Source organism: Aulonocara sp. 'chitande type north' Nkhata Bay, linkage group LG6 (genome assembly GCF_057382095.1).
Source record: "Aulonocara sp. 'chitande type north' Nkhata Bay isolate Kocher_YH1m ecotype deep benthic linkage group LG6, A_spYH_male_GT1.1, whole genome shotgun sequence".
NCBI lineage: Eukaryota > Metazoa > Chordata > Actinopteri > Cichliformes > Cichlidae > Aulonocara > Aulonocara sp. 'chitande type north' Nkhata Bay.
The window spans coordinates 540,196-564,661 of record NC_141349.1 but is presented as its reverse complement, the minus strand read 5'-3'; the positions used below and the strand labels follow the sequence as shown (position 1 = coordinate 564,661).

At 40.8% G+C, this 24,466-nt stretch overlaps 1 protein-coding gene across 1 annotated transcript; it reads right to left on the bottom strand.

Annotated features, from left to right (window-relative positions):
* Window positions 1–8,023: 8,023 nt before the first annotated feature.
* On the bottom strand, window positions 8,024–24,424 carry cd5 (CD5 molecule). Its single transcript, XM_086297447.1, has 6 exons — window positions 24,263–24,424; window positions 17,832–17,987; window positions 14,265–14,387; window positions 13,534–13,584; window positions 10,845–10,910; window positions 8,024–10,094 (listed from the first exon to the last, which is right to left on the bottom strand). The coding sequence occupies exons 1-6, from the start codon at window positions 24,312–24,314 to the stop codon at window positions 10,024–10,026; spliced, it is 519 nt and encodes a 172-aa protein (XP_086153573.1). The 5' UTR covers window positions 24,315–24,424; the 3' UTR covers window positions 8,024–10,023.
* Window positions 24,425–24,466: the final 42 nt, after the last annotated feature.

Below are 24,466 nucleotides of genomic sequence, written 5' to 3'. Positions count from 1 at the left end.
TAATCCTTAATGACCTCATAATTTCATGCAAATTGTCCCTCTCTTTTCCTGAGAACCCCAGTTTCAGGAAGTTTTTGTCTGTTTGTTTACATGCTCTCACTGGCACAGATTATAAAGAACAACAAAATAAACTATCATAGCTGTGCAGATGACACACAAATATATATCACAATTCAATTCAATTCAATTTTATTTATATAGCGCCAAATCACAACAAAAGTCGCCTCAAGGCGCTTCATAGATACAGAGAAAAACCCAACAATCAAATGACCCCCTATGAGCAAGCACAATGTCACCAGGAGCCCGAGGCCCTGTACAGGCTCTTGGTAAATGCATTGAGGAAATTAATGACTGGTTGTGCCACAATTTTCTCCAGCTAAACAAAAACAAAACTGAGGTAATAGTCTTTTGCGCCAAAGAAAAACGATTACAGGTCACCAGAGAACTTCAATCTATACATCTAAAAACCACAAACCAGGCGAGAAATTTGGGTGTAGTGATTGATGCAGACCTAAACTTAGAAAAACACATTAAGACAATAACAAAGTCAGCTTACTATCACCTCAAGAATATATCAAGGATAAAAGATCTGATGTCTCAACAGGACCTGGAAAAACTAGTCCATGCATTCATCTTTAGTAGGCTTGATTACTGTAACAGCATCTTTACAGGTCTACCTAAAAAATCAGTCAGACAACTACAGCTCATTCAGAACTCTGCTGCTCGAGTCCTCACTAAGACCAAAAAAGTGGACCACATCAGTCCAGCTCTGAGGTCCTTACACTGGCTGCCTGTCCGTCAGAGGATAGACTTTAAAGTTCTGATGCTGGTCTATAAAGCTCTGAATGGTTTAGGACCAAAATACATCAGTGACCTCCTGACCCAGTATGAACCTTCCAGATCCCTCAGGTCATCTGGATCCGGTCTTTTATCAGTTCCCAGAGTCAGAACCAGACACGGAGAAGCTGCATTCAGCTTTTATGCTCCTTATATCTGGAACAAACTCCCAGAAAGCCTCAGATCAGCTGAAACACTCAGTTTATTTAAATCCAGGTTGAAGACTCACCTGTTCTCAGCTGCATTTGAATAAAGCACCAAATCCACACTTTAAGCTTAAATTTCAAAACTTACTGTCACAGACCCGGCTCTGGAGGACTCGGGGGTCCGTGACCAGTTTTGACTGTTGTTATTGTTGTTAGTATTATTATTATTTGGTGATGTGTGTTTTTTCCACAATGCTGTGTTAGTCTGTGTCCCACTCGTATGTATAGGCAGGGTGTGGCTGGAGGATGGAGCACAGCCACCTGCAGGCCTGATGGGTGTGGCCCTGCGAAGGACTGGCCACACCTGAAGTTCCTGCCACACCTGTTGGTGATCAGGGCTCGTCGGGGGAGCTACTTAGGAGAGTGTTGGAGCTCCCACCGGCACGGGATCATTGAGTTATCGTACCAAGTTAGTGTGTCAGCATATGTCTGTGTTGTTCGTATATGCCCGCCGAGGGTTAGTGTTGACGGCTGCCTCTATGGTTTCGATGCAGGAGGAAGAGTGGTCCAAAAAGGCAGCACGCACGGGGTGTGCGGAAACACAACAGCGGGGAGCACGAGCACAGACGTCGGAGGGAAGCACGCACACGGGGTTCAAGGGAGCAACGGGGAGTTATTGTGTTTACAGCTTTTCACTGTGAATAAAGAGCACTGTTTGCATCGCAGAGTCTGCGTTTTGGGTCCTCCTTTCCCCACATCCCCACGGTCTGCCAGCCAGACCGTGACACTTACATTCTAACTACTGATTTTATCTGTTGTTCTGATTTTATCTACTTTTTTTAAATCAATTTTAAATCGTGCTTTTTATTGTTTTTGTTTTTTAATGTCTCTATAAAGCACTTTGAATGACTTTGTTGTTGAATTGTGCTATACAAATAAACTTGCCTTGCCTATGGTTGAGGAAAGATCCCAGTCCCATGAGTCGAAACTCATGTTCAAAATCCTGCTCCTCACATACAAGGTCTTAAATAATCAGGCCCCATCTTATCTTAATGACCTTGTAGTACCATATCACCCTATGAGAGCACTTCGCTCTCGCTCTGCAGGCCTACTTGTTGTTCCTAGAGTATTTAAAAGTAGAATGGGAGGGAGAGCCTTCAGTTTTCAGGCCCCTCTTCTGTGGAACCAGCTTCCAGTTTGGATTCAGGAGACAGACACTATCTCTACTTTTAAGATCAGGCTTCAAACTTTCCTTTTTGCTAAAGCATATAGTTAGGGCTGGACCAGGTGACCCTGAATCCTCCCTTAGTTATGTTCAGTGTTGGGAAGGTTACTTTCAAAATGTAATCCACTCCATTACAGATTACATGCCCCAAAATCTATTTTGTAACGTATTCCGTTACGTTACTCAATGAGAGTAAGGTATTCTGAATATTTTGGATGGATAATATATTATCATATTTTTTACAACTACATGAATGTACTGTTGCTGTGTGATTTATTACTATTACTGAAGGATACTCGTCATTCCAATACCAACTCAATTTTAAAATCTTAAAATGAAATGAGTAACAGGGTGGACATTAGGTAAGGCTGCACTTTTTGCTGCGATCTTGTATAGAAAACTATTTCTGTATCAGTCATATGTTTTCTTTCTGTCTGTTAATAATCATGTGAAACTGCACATGATTATTTGCAGCTAGCAGGTTGTTAATGCTATCCATCAAGTCTAAAACCAGCATGTTAAAACGTCAAATATTAAACACAATTAAATTATGGGGGGATGGCTACAAAAACTCCAGAGGTGCGATGTCATCATGCTCTGCGTTCTCGACACCGGACTCCGTGAATTTACGAAGTCCAGACTAGCAAAAACGCGAGTACAGATAAGATAAGATAAGATAAGATAACCTTTATTAGTCCCACACGTGGGAAATTTGTTTTGTCGCAGCAGGAAGTGGACAGTGCAAAAGTTATGAGGCAAAAATTAGAATACAATAAGAATAAATACAGTACACAACTGTACAGAATAGAATAAAATAAAATACTATATACAGTAGAATAAAATAGAATAAATATACAATAAGATAAAAATAGAATACAAATACAAATACTATATACAACTGAGTAAAAATACAACGATGACAGAAAGGATTATTGCACTTAGTATTATTGCATATGTATGGATGTGTGTGCTTGATCAGTTAAAGTCTTTATTATGGAGTCTGACAGCAGTGGGGAGGAAAGACCTGCGAAATCTCTCCGTCCCACACCATGGGTGCCGCAGTCTCCCACTGAAGGAGCTGCTCAGTGCTGTCACAGTCTGCTGCATGGGGTGGGAGATGTTGTCCATCAGGGATGACAGCTTAGCCGCCGTTCTCCTGTCACTCACCACCTCCACTGGGTCCAGAGGGCATCCTAGAACAGACGGGCGTACATGAGTATTTAGAAACAGCCTAATAGTCTGCAGTCTATGAACTAACTTCAGCTAACACCAGCTAACAATGTTAGCTCGGTGGTGAGTAGTCTACATTAATAGTAACAAAAATCACACAGCAATAGTATGTCGCCCATCCCATTTCCAAGTAAGAAATGCATTCCTGCCCGTGCACTGCTGGCTCCAGGTCCATTTTGTATCTGACACCACTAACATTAACAGGTCGCTTACATTAGAACCTGGGGACAGGAAGAGACTGAACAGGGTGATCCGAAGGGCCAGCTCTGTTCTAGGATGCCCTCTGGACCCAGTGGAGGTGGTGAGTGACAGGAGAACGGCGGCTAAGCTGTCATCCCTGATGGACAACATCTCCCACCCCATGCAGCAGACTGTGACAGCACTGAGCAGCTCCTTCAGTGGGAGACTGCGGCACCCACGGTGTGGGACGGAGAGATTTCGCAGGTCTTTCCTCCCCACTGCTGTCAGACTCCATAATAAAGACTTTAACTGATCAAGCACACACATCCATACATATGCAATAATACTAAGTGCAATAATCCTTTCTGTCATCGTTGTATTTTTACTCAGTTGTATATAGTATTTGTATTTGTATTCTATTTTTATCTTATTGTATATTTTTATTCTATTTTATTCTACTGTATATAGTATTTTATTTTATTCTATTCTGTACAGTTGTGTACTGTATTTATTCTTATTGTATTCTAATTTTTGCCTCATAACTTTTGCACTGTCCACTTCCTGCTGTGACAAAACAAATTTCCCACGTGTGGGACTAATAAAGGTTATCTTATCTTATCTTATCTTATCTTATCTTATCTTAACCTCTTCTTACATGTTTTGTTTGGGTTTTCAGCAATCAGAATCAGAGAAACTATATACATCCCAGATGAGCTGAACCTGCGCCCAACTGTGTTCAATCACCAAAGTTGGAGAAGGCATAGAGAGGGGATAGCCAAACAAATGAAATCGGAAATGACCGCCATGTATTCTATTTATTTCAACAAAGCAACTGTATTCTGATTACCAACGATTCAAAAGGTAACTGTAACAGAATACAGTATTTTAAATACGCAATGCCAGTACATGCCGTTACTCCCCAACACTGTTTATGCTGCAACAGGTGTAGGCTGCTGGGGGATTCCCATAATGCACTGGGTGTTTCTTCTTCCCTCACTATGTGTTAACAGACCTCTCTGCACTAAATCGTACTTGTTATTAAGCTCTGTCTCTTTTCCACAGCATCACTTTATCCTGTCTTCCTTCTCTCACCCCAACCGGTCTCAGTAGATGGCCAGCATATGACCCCCTATGAGCAAGCACTTTGGCGACAGTGGGAAGGAAACACTGTCACGGTTCTGGGTCCGTTGGACCCAGTATTTTGAGTTTATTATGTTTTGGTTTAATTTTGCATCATGGATTGTTTTCTTGTTCTCTTGTTGTGGTTGTGATTATTATTATTAGAATTTCATGTTACTGTTATCCATGTTTTAGGAATTGTGGTTTCATGTATAGTTCAGTTCCATGTGTCATTTTCTGTCTCTGTGTTGAGTCCGTGTCTCTGAGTTGCGATTCATGTTTCCTGTTTTATTGTGAAAGTCTTTGTCTTATGTTAGTGTGTGTGCAGCTTTGTTCCCCCTGTCTCGTTAGCCCTGATCTCTCCCAGCTGTGCCTCCCTCCTGTTGCCGATTCCCCCGTTACTACCCTGTGTATATAAGCCCTGTGTTTTCCCATGCTCGGTGTCGTGTCGTACCATCAGATTGTGCCTGTGTGTTTCTGTTCTCCGTATTCAGTGTTCACGTCATGTTTTGTTTTCGTACCAGCAATAAAGCTGAGGTTTTTGAGTTTCAAGTTAGTGTCTGAGTCCTGCGTTTGGATCCTCCTCTCCGCCTGCCCGCACTCAGAGCCCTGACAAAAACTCCCTTTAAACAGGAAGAAACCTCCAGCAGAGCCAGGCTCAGGGAGGGGCGGGGCCATCTGCTGCGACCGGTTGGGGTGAGAGGAGGACGACAGGATAGAAGATCACGGGTGTGTCCATGTCCTCCTAACAGATGTTGGAGCTGGATGTGTTGAGAAACAAGATCTTTTTGTTTCTTTGTGCAACATGGGCCAAAAGTGCATAGAGGACTTATTGTTGTATGAAGAAAGTTTAATAACTCAGTTAGTACATTATGAAATAACATTCTTCAGTAATAATATAGATAATCAAGATGAGGCAGTAACTTACCTCTATATATATACATATATGTAAGAAATAAGAAAGAAAGACACTGGGCAACAATGGCCTACATGGCAGAGTTCAAGACGAAACCCACTGCTGAGCAAAAGGAACATAAGGGCTCATCTCAGTTTTAACAGAAAACATCTTGATTATCTCCAAGACTTCTGAAAAAACACTCTGGAGTAAAAGTAACAGCATTTCAGAAAACATCATACCACAGTAACATTTGTTGGTGTCAGCGTGATGGTCTGGGGCTGTTTTGCTGCATCAGCACCTGGAAGACTTGCTGTGGTAAATGGAAGCACGACTTCTGCTGTTTACCAAAACATGATGGAGAATGTCCGCACATCTGTTCATGACCTCAAGCTGAAGCTCACCTGGTTCTGCAGCAGGCCAATGATCCAAAACACACCAGAATATCTACCTCTGCATGGCTTAGGAAAAACAAGATGAAGACTTTGGAGTGGGGGGGGTCAAAGATGAGCGAGCCTAAATTACATTTTTAGGATAGGGGGCAAAGACATTTCATACAGGCCCATGTAGGTTTGGATTTTTTCCCCTTACCAATAAATGCCTTCATTTAGAAACTGCATTTTATGTTTCCTTGTGTTATTGTTGTCTAATAGTTACATTTGTTTGATGATCTGCAATGTTTAAGTGTGACGAACATAAAGAAAAATAGGAAATCAAGAAGGAGGCAAACCCTTTTTCACACCACTGTGTGCTCCAGTTTGTGCGATATATAATGTTAACATGTTTACATGGTTACTGACTTCGACTGGTTATATTCCAGTTTATTGTGACAAAGCCAACACACAGCCATGGTCTTTTCCTTTTTGCTTCATCAGAGTTCTGCTGAACTGTGCCAATGAGCATGGCTGCCTTCTGTTTGCTTTCCAGCACATTTACAGTTTCCATTCACAGAAAGAGTGATGGTGTCAGAGCCAGGCTGTTTTGGCTAGCAGGGAGGACAAGGCTCTCTCTGGAGCGTTCCTACATGGTTTGAGTGATTATATGAAAGATGGATTAGTTGCTACAAACTTGCCTGTTCAACTCGTGTTGCCATTGGCTGCCACCAGGCCTGAAATGGTAATCTGACATGCCAGGTATTTGCCAGGTGGCATGAAGAGCATGTGGGGCAATGGGTCAATATAGTTTTATAGCAGGCTAGGTAGTGCTGTGCACCAAGCCTACAACCACTGACAGCAGCCCATTTGTTCATTTTCATTACTGACACTGGATTACCCAAATCTCTTAACACAACCAGCCCCTCCCCTACCTCCCGTGTGCTCATGTATCTTTTCAGTTTATTGTTGAAAATGTGGTTGATACAGATAGACAAACAAAAGTGAAAAGACAGAGCGAGAGAAAGAGAAAAATAAACTATACATAGATGCAGCAAAATGCATGTGATTGGTACATGAGCTAGTACCAACACGACTAAAGGAATGAGGTGACCTTTCCAGTCCAGTGGTGTAAAAATAACAATCAACATTAAAAACATAGAGCAGTTTCCAGCTGTACGTGCCCCCACATGCTCGGCCTGCAATCATCATCACAGTCCATGGAGCCGATCCCAGGCTCACCTGTCCCAGCCCCACATACTTGTCTTCCTGTGCAGTACCGCAGTTCATTCTGTTATAGTTTTCTCTGCATTTATGCCACATTATAAATTATGAAAAAAGAAATAATGCACAATGCATTACCATTACTGGTTGTATTACAATACTCCCAGTAGCCACAATGTATGTGGAGTTATTTTTTCTTGTTCAATATACAAATTCCTTATTGGAAGACTTTTATTCTTATAAAGCTTTTAGTTGGTATATCATTGGTTAGCTCTTTAAGACCACATGACAAAATGGCAATTAAAAAACTCTATTTAAAATCTGCAACACAAAGTGTGTAGAAATGGTGATTGTGAGGTTACAGGAGAAAGGACTCCTCTACAGTGACATCACTGAAGTTTTCATCAGTAAGAAGCTTTTGGTTCAAATCCTTTCAGTGGTAGTGGAGACATTGTGTGACACGAACAGCTCAACCCTCAGCCCTCACTTCACCACACAGGAGATGGAAAAATGAGCATAGTGAACAAGGAAGGGCTGATAGAAATGAGAAGAGAACATGAGAGAGAGTTAATGAAAGACAAGAGGGAAGACATACAGATTGCACCAGAAATAACACAAACAGGAAGCTGGTGTCAACGGCAAAGGAAACCACATCTCTGCACTCGGTAACCACCTTCATCCCTGTCTCTCCCCATTTTCTTTGTCTTTCTGTCTTCTTTAAAATCAACAAAATGTTCAAAGAAACAATCAGGTCAACTTGGTTGAATCATTTTACTTATGACAAAAAGTTGCACTTAGTATAACAAACAGTACTATATTACCATGTTACGCTCCAATTGTTCTTTTTCTGAAAATGTTTTGATGAGGAGAATATTTACAACATGTTGAAGATTGTTCCTGCAGTTCTCAGGGTCATCGTTGGTTATTCACGCACAAAGAGTTCAAGTTGTGAAACTTGTAAGCAAGCAAAGTAAAAAGTAAAGTGAAAAGGGCTGTGAAGACGCTGAGGCCACTAACTGCACTAACACTAAAGATATACTCAATCAGACACAACATTTAATAGAATAAAGCACAGAAAGAAAAACATTTATCTGCAAGTTACCATTTAAAAAGCTGGAGTGCTTGCTTAAAATAGCATTTTCTGTTTTCAATCCTTCTTCATGACTAACTTTCATATTAAACAATAAATAAAAAAACAAAAAACAACTTTAGACATTTCTAATTGCTTAGTGGATTCTTCTGAATCATTGGGTGATGTGAGCCAAACTCCACCCAGGAGTTTGTTGCTCATGAACACGTCAAAATGTGATGCAATTCAAAACTTTATTCAATACAGTTATATTTAAACACAGAAGTTGTCTCAAGGTGCTTTACACTGTAAGGCAGAGACCCCTAATTAAAAATGTTTATGTGTGTGAGATATTAATAGATTAAGTGGATTAAACTAAAACTAAATGGACTGTGATGGAGATAAGGCTCTGCAAAACAGGACAAAGGATTTGGTTAAAGTTTGAGAGGATGAGGGCGACAACTCACATGTCAGAGATGTAGAAATGATTTAAATGGTCCTGTCTCTGTCTTATATTTATTCATGGTTAAGTTACAGGCTTTGCACAACATGTAAAACGCCATCTGTTTCAGTGTCGAGAGTAATTTGGACAAAGCTGCAGGTGGTGTAACCAAAAAGAAACCAAGAGTTACATTCAGACACACAGAAACATGGGGAGCTTTGCACTAAGGTTATATACGACTGTTTTAGAATAGATGTGGTTTTATAGCTGTGTGATTGAGAAAAAAACTCAACTACATTAACGTAAACTTGGAAATCTAGGTGTGTGTGCTACATCCTGTATGTTTTATTGATTTAAACGTTACATGATTGGCACTTGACAACAAACTATAAACAGATGTCTGATTTGATGAAGCTCCTTTTAATGGCTTTGTTCTTTTCCAGAGTGGAATGATTGCACAGCATTCTCTGACATCACTCTCAAAACAAGAATTGGGTGAATTGATTTGGATGTTATCTACTACAAAGTTGTGTGCTGTACAGTCATTCATGAATATTGTGTGTGTGTGTGTGTGTGCATGTGCATGCGTGTGTGCGCATGTGTGTGTGTGCGTGCACGCGCATGCATGTGCATGCGTATGTGCGTGCATGTGTGTGTGTATGTGTGTGTGTGTGCATGTGTGTGTATGTGTGTGTGTATGTGTGTATGTGTGTGTGTGCATGTGTGTGTATGTGTGTGTGTGTGTGCGTGCATGTGTGCGTGTGTGTGTGTGCGTGTGTGCATGTGTGTATGTGTGTGTGTGTGTGCATGTGTGTGTGTATGTGTGTGCATGTGTGCATGTGTGTGTGTGTGGTCTACAGTTTTTGGGTTGGTGTTGTAGCTGCCGGGCAGAGATGAGACCCTGTGCAACGTTTTTGTTCTCTCACAGTGGATCTCTCACTGTGGATCTCTCACAGTGGATCTCTCACAGTGGATCTCTCACTGTGGATCTCTCACAGTGGATCTCTCACTGTGGATCTCTCACAGTGGATCTCTCACTGTGGATCTCTCACAGTGGTGAGGCCACAATGAAACTCACTTTTACATAACTTTGAACCTAAATTTGTGACTTCTTGATAGACTCACAAAATAGGTGAAATATAGTTACAAATGAAAATATACTACATTTCCAGCTCACATAAGACAATGATGACAGTGATTATGACGGAGGAAGATGATGGAGGAAGATGACGGAGGAAGATGATGGAGGAAGATGACGGAGGAAGATGATGGAGGAAGATGCAAGTCAGAGGTTGTAGTCACTGTTCCTATTGGATGAAGGCTCTCTGCTGTCAGAGATTACCAAACGATCCAGAGCTGTCGGCACACGGGAGAGACATCAGATTTAGAGCAACAAAATGAACTCTTGTGTACAGACACACACACACAGGTGTGTGTGTATTTATGGCCTTGTGGGGACATCTCGTCTCCCTAGGTGCTAACCCTAACCATTAAAAATGAATGCCTAACCCTGACCCTTATCCTAAACCCCACCATAACCTAATTGTAATCCTGACACTAAAACCACATTTTGACTCTCAACAAGGCCTTCAAACTCGTGGGGACCTGGTTTATGGTCCCCACAAAGATGTTAATACCCGTCTACACACACACACACACACACACACACAGTCTGGATTTATATATTATATATATTTCATATACTTTTCATAACAACATGCCTGGGTCTTTGAGAATATTATTGATGTGGCTAGATGCTGAAGTCGGTGTTTTTGTTAAATCGGGGATAAAAATGTTTTCCTCCGCCACGTCGTTTACCTCCTGTGGTCTGTTCAGGTTCAGTACTCCTCTTTTACAGACTGGACCAATAACTGATTTGGACAGTCCTAAAGTTTCCTCTACCTGTGATGTTTTTCTTCTGTTTAGCCTAATTATGACCTCTTTTATGACCTTATCAGTGACTTGTCCTATTACTTTTGCACTTGTAAAAGTATGTACATGTATGTAACAATTAAATTCTAAAATTTGAAATGCATTTTTCTCAAATATTGTAAAGAATTAAAGGAGGAAATAATTATACATATTTTTTGACTTTGTGTGTGTTACCAGGGTAGGAGTGTCTCTTATCTCCATCATTATTTTTAACTGCCGTTTTCCCTCGATGATAAGACACTGAAAGAGACATAAAGAGATGGGATATCCATTACTTTTTTATATGTCTACATGTTTTTCCTTTATTTTTCTGATCATCAACAAAGCACACAAACCACCCATGTACATTAACGAGTGCAGTCCTGTGAATAAGACAATTACATAAACTTTATGAGTCAATAGCTTGTGGAACCACCTTTAGCAGCAATAACCTTAAGTAATCATATTGTGTATGACTGTCTCTTGCAGATCCTTATTCTGCCTCCATATTCTTTACAAAGTTGCTTTAGTGAAGACCTTCAGTGTGTTTGCATAAATGTTTTTCTAAGGTCCTGTCACAGAATTTAAAATTCAATTCAATTCAACTTAATTTACATAGCGCCAAAAGACAACAACAGTCACCTCAAGGTGCTTTATACTGTACAGTAGACCCTACAATAATACATACAGAGAAAAACCCAACAATCATATGACCCCCTATGAGCAGCACTTTGGCGACAGTGAGAAGGAAAAACTCCCTTTTAACAGGAAGAAACCTCCAGCAGAACCAGGCTCGGGGGGGGGGGGGCATCTGCTGTGATTGGTTGGGGTGAGAGAAGGAAGAGAGCCAGAGATTAATAACAAGTATAATTCAGTGCAGAGAGGTCTATTAACACATAGTGAGTGAAAAGGGTGACTGAAAGGAAAAACTCAATGCATCATGGGAATCCCCGGCAGAAGTGACTGCATTGGGCAATCTTAAAAGTAAGATAGTGTCTGTCTCCTGAATCAAACTGGAAGCTGGTCCCACGGAAGAGGGGCCTGAAAACTGAAGGCTCTGCCTGTCATGGTGCCTGTGCTCACCAGCTGATCCTGTATTAGGCAACATGTGTTTTTGATGTTTTTGCTCTCTCTCTCTCCTGCCGGGGCGATGCTCATTATGGGCTCCCCTCCCCCCCCCCGGCCCACGCACCTGCCATCTCCACACCTGCTGCCTATCTGCATAATCGTGAGCCCTACTTAAGATAGCAGCACTGTGCTAATCGTCGCTGGATCGTTGAGCTATCAGCATCAGTCGCTCAGTAGTTTGAGAATCAGAATCTGTGAGTTGTTTCCATCTGTTCGCCTCTAACTAAAGTTTATGTGTACAGATCTTTCCCGGACCTTTCCCTGCCTGCCTGTCATCTCGTGGACGAGTGTGTGGATTTGTGTAACCCAGTTGTGGAGAGAGGAGAGTGATTCTTTGGAGCGCGTCTGATCCCCTTCCTTTCCCTCCAGCACATTGTATATAGTATCACCTGGTGTTGTCTGTATCAATAAACTGTCTTCTCTACAAGGATTTCTGGTCTGTGCATCAGTCCGTTAACTGAACGTGACACTGCCTCCCATTCTACTTTTAAATACCGCCCCCTCGGCCTGTGCTTCGAGGTTTCTGGTAGTTAGAATGACTCGGGGGTGCTGATTCATTTAAACTAACATAATCATCCTGCTGCAACCAGGTTTCTGTAAGGCAGAGTAAATCGATTTGTTGATCAATTATTGAGTCATGTACTAACAGAGACTTGGAGGAGAGAGACCTCTTCAAACGCTTTGAAGTCTGGACTTTGTACCATTGCAACACCTTGATTGTTTTCATGGTCGACCTTTCAGATTTTCTTTTTTCCTCATATTTGACCCAATTTGAGTCAAGCTTTACCTGTCATTCAGATGGCCTCACATTTGACTCTAGAGTATTATGCTATACAGAGGAGGTTGTGGCGTGGTGATGTGATTGTTTCCATTGTTGTCTCATAGCAAGAAGGCCCTAAGTTATAATTTACTTGCTGAATGGTTGTCTGTCTCTATATATTACAATCAGTCATATGCAGAGTGTTCCCATCCTCTTGCCCTGTGACCAATGGAATAAGCCCCTGATTTGGATGGATGGATAGATATGGCTTAGATAGTTCATGGTCCACTCGAGGACTGCAAGATGTCTGGGTTTGCTCAAAGAAATGTCAAAACACCCAGGAGCAACGTCTCAGTTTAATCTTCAGGCTTGTGAATGCTGATTATAGTACAATATGAAAAAGACTCCACAAGTATAGGTTCTTTGGAAGGATTTCCAGGTAAAACCTCTTTTCTTAAAAAAAGAACACGGAAGCACAACTTAAAGTTGCATTTGAACAAAACACAAGACTTCTGGAACAGTGTTTGGATCAATGAGACCAAAAATGAAATCCTTGGCCATAATGCACAATTCCATATTTGGTAAAAACCAAAGACAGCAAATGTCTGGAAACAATCTAAAGCAACATTGTTACAAACAGGAGTTCCACAAGCCATCGGATCCATTGAGTCCTGTGAAACACTTCTTACATGACCATATATCAAACAGGGTACTATTTTGAAATACAGTATGTTCATACTTCTTCCTACTCCTTTTCAGACCAAACATTGTTACATTATGTCAGACGATTTTGTTTTATTTCATTATATATTTTTTGTTTATCTGAACACATACGTGTGTGTGTGTATATCTACATATATATTCGTATCTGTAAATGAAAATATATGTAGTGTGTATATATTGTTTTTTGTTTTATATGTCTGAAACAAATAAAGATACAATACAATACAATGTGATCAATGATATTAGAGCTGAGACTTAGAGTGCATGACTCACCGCTGTGACTCTGTGTTGGTCCTATCCAACGATTCTGCCTCCTGTCTGAAACTGGAAATCAACAGTGAACATGTGTGTCAGCACATTAGCTATGCCATACTCTGGTTTCTCTGTTGTGTGCCAATTAAAAACACTCCCAGAAAGTTGATTCTATTCATCGGTACATTTACAAAGTGACCAAATCTAGCACCACTGGCTAACAATGGGCTGTGAGGTCAGTTGCATGATCATTAATATGCAAATTGTCACATGACCACTGATCAATACCATGAGTACCATCCACACAGAGATGACTATGGTTGCAATCACATCATTGTAAGATGGTGACAGTTGTACCCTTAGGCCCCCTCCTTGATTCAGAGATGGTCTTTTCCAGAGATGGTCTCCTCGACTCCTTGATCCTCCTGGCACTTATCAGTGTACACTATATTACTCTGTTTGTGCCAATGGAGCAGATCCTTGGGGTGATTTTTTGCAAAATGATCCTATTGGTCATTGTGCAAATGTACTGTTTATAATGTTGGGGAAACCTGGAGTCAGCTGAGACTAAAGAAGTCACTTGGATTAACGAAATGGTCCCCTCATTGAAAACGCCATTTCCAGATGAGCAGAATGAACTTTCTTGGATTTCACTATCTGAATGACTGAGTGTGCATCAATTTGAATCTGAAGTCTTCCAACAGCACGTCATCTATTCTATTTTATTCTGAAAAAGACCTGTGTGTACTCACATCTCTTCTGCAGGGCTTTTACAGTAGGCCTGGTGAAGCGCATCAGGAAAAGGATGAGCAATATGCAGAAGAGCAACGCTGTCATCACTTTGTAGGTCTTCAGCTGTGCCGCGTCCTTCTCAGCTGGACACACACAAACAGGAAAACACACATATTATCTGAATAGCACATATACTGTATGTATAAAAGCTGGTATTCTGTGTAAAGTACAAATAATAGTTTAACGCAATAGTATACAGATAATTTATTTATTTGATAATAGTACAAAGGTTTGGCATCATCTTTTTGAAATAACTAACATTTTTGTGAAGAATCTGCATATGTTGCTCCTAAACCTGCCATGTAGCATTAATGTGGTTTTACACAGACTGCTCCACGTTTTTATCAGAGTACAGCATGAAGCCAGTTAGACTTTTGGGAAGTTGCTCTCATCAGTTAAGTAGCAGAGGGGGTCATTAATTAGTTTCAGCTTCTACTGTGTTCACGACATTACCAACATGTTCAGGAACAAGAATGAGACAACCTCCAAAACATGAATGGTTTTACAGGTGGAGGCCAATATTTTTCCTTCCTCATCTTTTCTGACTGTTTTTTCACTAGTTTTGCATTTGGCTAAGGTTGGTGTCACTACCGATAGCATGAGGTGATGCTTGGACCCCACAGAGGTTGTGCAGGTAGTCCAACTCCTCCAGAATGGAACATCAATAAGTGCTATTGCCAAAAGGTTTGCTGTGTCTCCCAGCACAGTCCAAGAGAAAGGCAGATAGGGCTGTAGAAGGTCCTTAATCCATCAGGAGGACCGGTATCTGCTCCTTTGTGCAAGGAGGAACAAGATGAGCATTTCCAGAGCTGCAAAAGATCCTTTGGCAGGTAACCGATTCTGATTGTTCTGACCAAACAATCAGAAACAGACTTCACGAGGGTGGCCTGAGCAGGCAACTGCCTCTAGTGGGCTCTGTGCTCACTGCCTGGCACCATGGAGTTGGACTGGTATTTGCCATAGAACACCAGAACTGGCAGGTCCACCACTGGCACAATGTGCTTTTCACAGATGACAGCATGTTGACTGAGCACATGTGACAGACGTGAGAGGGTCTAGAGAAGCACGCTGCCTGTAACATTCTTCTGGATGACCGATTTGGTGCTGCATCAGTGATGGTCTAGGGACACATCTACATGATGTCACAGGCCTCTACAGGCTTGGCAACAGCACCCTGACTGCCATTAGCTTTCAGGATGAAATGCTTGCACCCTTGGACCCTACACTGGTACACATTCCTCCTCATTAGGAGCATGTCCCAATGTTGTCAGGCATGCATACAAACACATGGGGGCTTGTGTGCATGCTCTATTGCTGCAAAGAAATTTAGGTAAAATGGACTAGCCCGCAGCACCTGTCTTTGAATTCAGTCCTCTGTAGGGTGATAATTTACATTTCCATCAAACAGTGTGAGATCTTCTCACTCCCCGGGCCATGTCAGTTTAGATATCCAGCGTGGTTTGTTTCCCCACTGAGATCTGATTTCTTGTTTTCCAAGTCTTCCTGTGATTTTTTTCAGCATATTTATAGAAAACAAGTTGTCAGCTGCACTAAGGGAAACCACAGCATCATTTCCACCCTAAATGTGTTTGTGAGTGCAGTGACGACCCATGTTTACAGGTAATGTTTGCTAGTGTTTCTGAGGCCTGGCATAAATTAACAGAATCAATATAGATTCATGTATTTATTTTCCCTCAGTGCCGTCTAGACTCCAAGATCACAACTGGTTTCGGTTGTCGATCATAAATTTAAAAGAGTATCACATGTGTTGCAGTTCTTAAATGCACAACTTAAAGTCTGCAGAGAAAAAACAAGTCAAACCACACGACATGAAATTGGCACCGTTGAACATCTACAAAGACCTGCAGACAGCAGACCAGCCTTTGACCCACAGCACAGGCTGGCATGTTGTTTGCTACTCCAGGGCTCTAGAGTGCCACCAATTTGGTCGCAAATGCGACCAAATTTTTCAGTGGTGCGACTAAAAAAAAATATTTGGTTGCACCTGTGCGACCAAATGTTCGGGTAGCAAAAAAAAAAAAAAAATCTGCAACCTTCCCTGTGGTCAACAACAGACACACATTATGCCCCTATCGTGGACTAAACCAATCAGAGATAGTAAGGGGCGGGACCTCTCTGATTGGCCGTGGTCCAGTTGAAAGTGCAGGTGGAAGAGAGAGGTGAGCAGCTTGAATAAAGCGATATCGATTCATTAAATCCTGAATCGACTTTTAAACATAACTGTGTTTTGCCAGAAACGCCAGATTCTCAGATTAAAGCTCACAAAACCATTTCAACAACCACCAAACAGCAGATGAGAGCAGGTACACGGACTCCACACAAAGACGTAAACACAGAGCCGACGCATCAGAATCAGCTTTGTCTTTCTCGGCTTCCTCACCCGACGTAGACGGACACGCTGTTGGAGCTCAGCGATCCTGATGCGTCCGGTCCGCGCTGTGTTTACGTCTTTTTGCGCTGATTCTGAGCTGCAGGTTTTGTCTCTCCAACCAAAATTCACCGAGCCAGCAGCAAAAGAAGCAGCAAACTGCGCTTCACATTTGATCAATGTCGTCATGAATTTTTGCTGTTTTGCTTCCACGACTATTAAAATCACACTCCATGCACAGCTAGCTCTCTCTCTCTCTGTACTTCAAGAACAGTTTCCTGTCTCCAATCTCTGTTTTCTGTATTATTCATTGGCTTATTACCCACCAGTCTACCGTTGTTTACAGGCTGTGGCTGCTGTCTTTTTCTTTTTTTCACTTAAATGACCTCAGACAAGAAAGCCTATTTTTTCTGTTGTTCAGTACTGAAGAAATTTAAACTTTATATGCAGAACATTGTAGAATATTTTTAAGGTTATCTGCTATAAAAAGCCAGACCAGGAAAATCTCCTTCATGCTTTTCTGTTTTATTCTCAGTTACTTTCACACAAAGGCATCTGCTGTGATGCTCACAATTCTGAAGAAGTCAGTACTGATAAATGATCAGAGTTATAATATTTCTGACTGTCTGAGGCTAAGTTGAATCGAATCGGGACTTTGAAAACCAGAATCGAATGGATTATAGAAATCAGTGATGATACGCAGCCCTAGTGAGCAGCCTAGGCACCACAGACGTGGATGTAGCTGTAATAGGAAAAGAACTATTGCTAACTTTTCTGTTAAGGCCTGATCCTTCTGAAATTCATAGCCAGTGCTCTGACGCGGTGTCATCAATCTTTGAATGCTGAAAAAGCACAGTGTATCCAGAAAAACACATTATATTATATCAATTATTATAAAATTTGTGTGCGCCTAACTTTTGTGCCGGTACGCCCATGGCAAAAAGTTAGTCTAGAGCCCTGTACTCTCTCAGTAACGCTGTCACCTTGATGATCTCTGCCTTCAATCCAATCCAGCTATGGCTCTCTGATCTGACACACATCTTTCAAATGATGCCTGAATTGTGTTTGTTTTTTTGTTTTTGTTTTTTGACCAAACAGGAAGCGGTGGATAGAAAATGCAGGATTACCACAACATTACCTTTACATTTGGTTGAAGAAGTGACTGCATTGGGCGCTTTATTCACAACGTTTGTAGTTTTAGAGGTGGTGGCAGTTGTCACAGGACTGCTAGTCAGGGAAATGGAGCTGACAGTGTAGTTTTCAGTTTGGGTATAGTCTGGAGTTTGGGTATTTCCTGGAGGACACATATCAGTTAGTATATATAACAAAAGTACAACAATAATGAATGTGTCCCCCTGTTGTGGACTTCAGTATGTGGACTAGAGACGCTGTGAATCAAACCTTATGAAGACGACCTGCAGGGAAGAATAAAGTTACAAGAAACATGGAACAAAATCATACATTTACAAGAGAAACAAAGATATTCTTTAAGATTATGTTTGTGAGAAAATAAAAAACAACAAACGAAAAGATTTTTCAAGGAACAGCATCCTTAAAGTTTATCTTCCATTGGACGGTCGTTGCTGTGAAGCTGACTATGACCCAGCTAAGCTCCTGCAGATTACAGCATATAAACCTTTGATCCTCATCAACTGCAGACGCACATTCAGGACCTGCTCTACACTGTTCCAAAAAATAGTAATGTCACAGCATCTTACTGTATATTTTACAGTTTTGTCTTTCTAGAATATCATTACATTTACATAAGTAGACTGTGACTTTACATGTCAAAGGTAAAATAGCATCACTGTAAATATAGTAAAACACAATTTACTTGTTTTTTAAATATATTTTTTGTACATGTGCATATTTAGATTGTAAAGATACATTCAGAAATGTATCATAATCTCACAAATATTTGTCTGTTATGTGAGAGAATGATCTGTTAAATTCAAATGTAATACTATGGAAAAATATATAAAATGATCGAAAATTAATGAGAATAATCAATAATTAAAGGAGCATTTGAATTGTAAGTTTGCTGAAAAGTTCATGTCATCCAGGTCTGATTCAATAATTCAGAGGTAACAAGTGAAAATATAATTAATAGGAATAAAAACATAAAACATTGCACGGCCACGCTGTGCTAATTATATATTTTAAAAAATAAATGTAGAGGTAGGAATTGCAATTAATATAAATCTCAAAGTATTCCCAACATTCCTGAACAGAAAGAGGCCTCTGCACCTGGGGTGAGGGTGTGGCCATGAAAACAATGTGACATGCCATTGGATGTTGGGACATCCATCTAAGCATCGGCCAATGAATGTGAACTAACAACCACAAGGTTGCGGGTATGGCTGCGCTGTAGGAAAATCCTAATGTGAAAGTATTTTACTGCATTTTACAGTTTTGTTCTGTTCTTCTAGAACATCATTAAAGTTACGTAAATAGACTGATTTCACATTTCAAATGTAAATTAACGTTAAATCATTGTCATGATTGTTAAATATGCATATGTCTGTACATATGCATATTTAGATACAGATTCACAAATGTATCATGCTTTCACAAATATCTGTCCGTTATTTGAAAGATTGAACTGCTATGGAAAAGTATATAACATGATCCCTATAAGCTTGTGTTACATCACATAAGTATTATTATCATTGCTGTTTCTTCACCTACCGCCTACTGGTGATGGCCAGAGGGGCTGATAGTGTGATATGGCAGCCTCGCCTCTGTCGGTCTGTCCCAGGGCATGCAATCCATTATTATTTACGTTAACTGTATATTTCTGTACATTTACGTATTATGGTTCATATTGCCACATTCAGTGACCTTGTTTACAGGTAATTTCATTGTTTGATCACATTAAAATGTTCCTAATTTAATGTCTAAAAGCACTTGGAAAAGGCAGAATCCCATGTGAAGTGAGCCCTATTTACATTACTGGAAATAACCGTATTTTCATGAGGAAGTTATTTTACGGTGGTATTTTGGCGCCCCAGCTGCTGGACTATTACCGTTTTTTTAAGATGTTTTTTTAACAGTGTACTCAAAGCACTTTGGAAATTGGTGAAACCAGAAGAAAAGACTTGATGCTACAAATTTATAGTTTTGTGAATTTTGTCCCGCATGTTGGAAATGTTATTTTTTAGAGCCGTAACAAACTGTAAAAAATGACATCAAAGTTCATTGATGGATATTTAGTTTTTAATCAGCGATGACTTTCTTAGTAAACTAGTAGCAGGTACGTGAGCTCTGATGTGTTTTTAGATAGCACCTTCTTATTCTTGAAACACCAGAAACCATCTTCTATTTGGTGCCGCTGAGCTGTAGTGGTGACACAAGTTTCAGCGGCATGGATTTCAAAGCCTCTGCAAACAGAAGTGAAACTATGTGCACGACTAAACCGCTGTAGGGAAACATGTACAGATAAGACCTTTTTATATAAAGATGAACAGTACAGACTGACCCACATTTCAAACTTATCTTACTAATAAAATATGCTAATTTTATCTGGAATACATACAAAACATTTCATATGTATGCATGTTATTTTTAATTTATTTTTACTGGTATTTTTTTCTTATTTATTTTATCATTTGGCTTGTGTCACAGTCGAGGTTTGTGTGGATCAGAATGAACAGGAAAGCTTTAAAAAGCAATCGTTTTTAGGGACAACTAAAACAACAAAGTGTAAATGTACAGTAGTACTACCATTAAAATGTACCCGACGTATCAAACCAGTAAAATTACCCTTTGAGTATATCATGAACAGTATCAGGTCATTGGGTGCTACTCCTAAAGCATAATTCAGTGCCCGTTCGAATGTGAACTCTATTGTATGGTCATATTTGGCTGACGATAACAACGACTGTTTGCACTACGACAAGCAGATCAAAATGGCCAAAGAGGCTGACGGCCCCTCTGAAGCATTTTCTCTGTTTTCTGCAACAGTGTCGGGCAGCGATCATCCGAGGACCCTGAAAGCACCACAGGTGACCTTTGTAGACGGTCTAAACCAGGGGTGTCAAACTCAAATACACAGTGGGCCAAAATTCAAAACTGGAACAAAGTCGCGGGCTAACGTTAATATTTATTGAAAAATAACAAAATCTTCCTCCAGATTTAAGAATGAATCTCTTCTTATGGACTCAATTTTTGCTGGAAAACTGAATATGGAACAAGCAAAGCTTAATACTAAACAATATATATATTAGCTGTATGATACCAGTAGGCCAGCTCTAATAGTAATTTGGTATGGCTTCGCGGGCCAAATGTAATTAGGCTGCGGGCCAAATTTGGTCCGCGGGCCAGAGTTTGACACCTGTGGTCTAAACTAACATCACATCTTGCATTCACCTTGATTTTATTCCCTCTTCCTGCTCAAAATGAGTCTTTGTTAGTATCTCGAACTCATTGTCTCATGTTATCGATCCACCGCTCAGGATCATTGTGCTGCTGAAGTAACGCGCCGATACTGAAGTATCTGTGGGGGGTATTTTAAGTACGCTATATTTTTCCAGCACTTGCTTTTACACTACAAGCCACAATCACACATTTATACAGTGCTTCTTCTTCTGTTATCTTTACTACACACACTCGCACCAACAGATAATCAACAGTTCAGTAACTTGCTCAAAGATATGAAGGAACTCTGCAGAAACCGGGAGCGATACTCAGATTAGTGGACGAACGCGGTGCTAAATCGTATCTGCCAGTAAAACTAGTGTTTAATAAGAGTGCGCTTTTCTCTGTCAGTTAAAGCAGGTTTCAGACTCACTGATGTCATTTCTAGCTTTTGTCTCATTCCAGGTAAATTATTACCTGTAAAAATGACTCACAGCACATCGTTATCTCTCCATATATTTACTTTAGTAACTAAACTCATGAAGATTTGTAGATTAAATAAGATCAAAAGTCCAGCTGACGGTTGTTTCTGCAGTGCATCATTGATGCCTGAAAGAGGGCAGCTACAACACATCGCACAGGCTGTAACTGCGCTGTGGTGTGAGCGCTGGTGATACTCGGTTGTAATAAAAATGAGTTCATGACCGTTTTACAGTTCACAGCAGTTTACCATTGATTTGTTGCATTGGTGTTATGACAGCATTTTTTATTTTGGTTAGAAAAATAGCTTTTTCTCATCACTATCCATTCCAGACTAGCGATCGACACAATAGTACGCAGCACCCTGAATACGCAGTCAGCGGTGGACAAACTCGGCCCAGCTGCTGGGATATCACAATATCAGCATGTTGGTGAAGACAAGAGTCATACGAGCAGCACACATTAATGACGAGTTGGCACCAGAAATGTTTTTCCTGTGCTCAGATTAAAATCAGTCCAAAATAAAAGAAAGATGAAGACAAAGGATGATTTGGGCGATACTTTGCTAACAGCTTCCTAGTTCACTAAGATAACGACGAAGGTTTTGACGCTGAGTAAAACCAGCAGGATTGTAAATGCAGGGAGGATTTGTGCTTGTGTCGGTGGCCTTTAGCTGTGCTCTGTATTGTTTGCATCATCACGTACTGCATGAAATAATGTGCAGCAGACAACATTTAACCTTTGAAATCTCTTATTTTAATGGATGTGAATAATCTGCATCTGGTCTCTTTATTCTCACGTTATTTGTAACCATCTTCTGTCTGTTTTTGAGGTGTTATTTTATTCTGTTTTTTACTTCTTTCCCCGTTTAAAACAAGTTTAAAACCATGTTGCAGTCACGCGTGCTTGGTGCAAACACACAAAATAAAACAGTGTAAAAACGATGCTTGAAAACTTCCTGCGTGCAGTGTGGGTGTCTCCTGTAATTTATATTCAGCATTGTTGTTGCATGATGTTCACAGAACCTGAACGACCTTAAAGCAAATCAGATTTAAACATCCCACATCGATAGTTTTCAACATTTTCCAATCGTGTGAGCAATGATGATGCGAAACAGACAAGAATTAAATGTTTAATAAGAGGCTAAAATATATATTTAAATTTATTTTAATGTTCGAGTGTTTAACAGTAATTTTCTTATTGTCCTGGTGTTATCGAGCTCACGGCTTTATAAGAAAAATAATGAATTTCTCAGGTTTACGACAAACTTTGCGATGCTTGAATTCAAATTGACGCTTCTGTCAGCAGTTTAAGGTCAGTAACAGCTTTTCATTAAAAACAAGATTTTAGGTGATGGAAGGATGAAAGGCCGATCAGACCTGCCAGGCTGTGGCGACGGTCGGCACAAAATCACCTGGATAAAAAGGTGAAGTGGAAGAAATGAATTAGAGGTCTCAGAGAGCGGGTCAGACGCCAGCGCCTTCAATGGAACGGCGCTCTGCATTCGCAGCAGCAAACGGACTGACACTGGAAGGACGACCCACTGACACCATGCTGGTGTGTCTCTTGTCTGTGTTTTATTTCCCAGAAGCTGTTTTTGTTGGAGTGCATTGTGAGGCTGACTGGGCCACACCGATCTTTGACGCTCCTGCAGGTTTTCACTACTGATGGCAAATGACATGACGGACAGCGTTCCTCTCCAACGCCTGACGTGTGATATGTTAAAATGACTTTGTTGTTGAAAAGAGTAAACATGCTCAGTGCTAGTTTCCTGCTGCTCCTTTTGTTTCCATGTCTAAAGTATTTGTGAGTGTTTAGGGTCCGTGGACCACAGCTTTGTGCTGCTGGGAGACACTGGAGCCCACGGCGTCAGTGCACATGTTAAACTCGGTGAACAAATAGGAGGCCAGTATTCACATTATCTTTACTATACTTACTGTACTATCTTTAGTATTTTAAGTTTGTGGGGTGAAAATAAGTGTTTGCTTCACTTTTTGAGGAAGCACCTGTTAGCTAAGTTCAGCTCCACAAAGAGGCCTTCAGCAGAGGAGCAGGACGCTGCTGCTCAAAGCTTTGAGTTCTTAGTGACGCTGACAGTATTTAGCTCATTGTTGGTGGTGTGGTAGAGGAGACGCTGCCAGTTAGGTGAAACCAATACGATGAGATACAGCAGACTCTCTGGACTGTAAAATATCCAAGTTAATTATTGGTGACACGGACGTGTTCCCGTGAGTTAGTAACACAGTGACCGCTACCTTTATAGTCGTTACTATAAAGGTTACAATGCAGGTCACTGAATGTTTTCAGCAGTGACACACGCACAACAACAGGGCTGACACTGTAAGATGGTCATGTTGTTGTAGTGTGATGCAGTGATCACAGAGTCCTCCACACGCTCACTCTTTACCTGATGTTTGTTAGCATAAAATCAGCTCCGAGCGTTCATTCATCCTCATGGTGAATATATAACAACATGTCAAACCACGAGCTCCACATTACAGCTCTAAGCTCTCGATTATTGCTCGCTCATCAAGGTTTGTCTGATGAAAGCAAAGTTAAATGAAAGGATGGACTTTACTGACCTCTCGCAACAAAGTGAGGAGTTTATCTCGTGCCCCTAAGCACTGCGTCTACAATGCATCCACAGTTACAGCGAAATGAGACAAACCGGTCTGACTGAGAGGCCTGCTTTGCTTTTAGTATTCAGTTTGCCCCAAAATAAAGCAGACTTACCATTAGTCACAAGTAAGAGCGCAGAGATGATCACAAGAGCCCTCAGATCCATCACAGTATCAACGTGCCACCAGAAGGTAAGTGAGAAGGCAGACAGACGACACAAATCAGATCAAGGCAGCAACAACAGTAAACCTGATGTGAAAGGAAATGATGCAGAAGTGTCAAACTCCTCTGCCCTGCCCTCCCTCCCCCTTCTCCAGG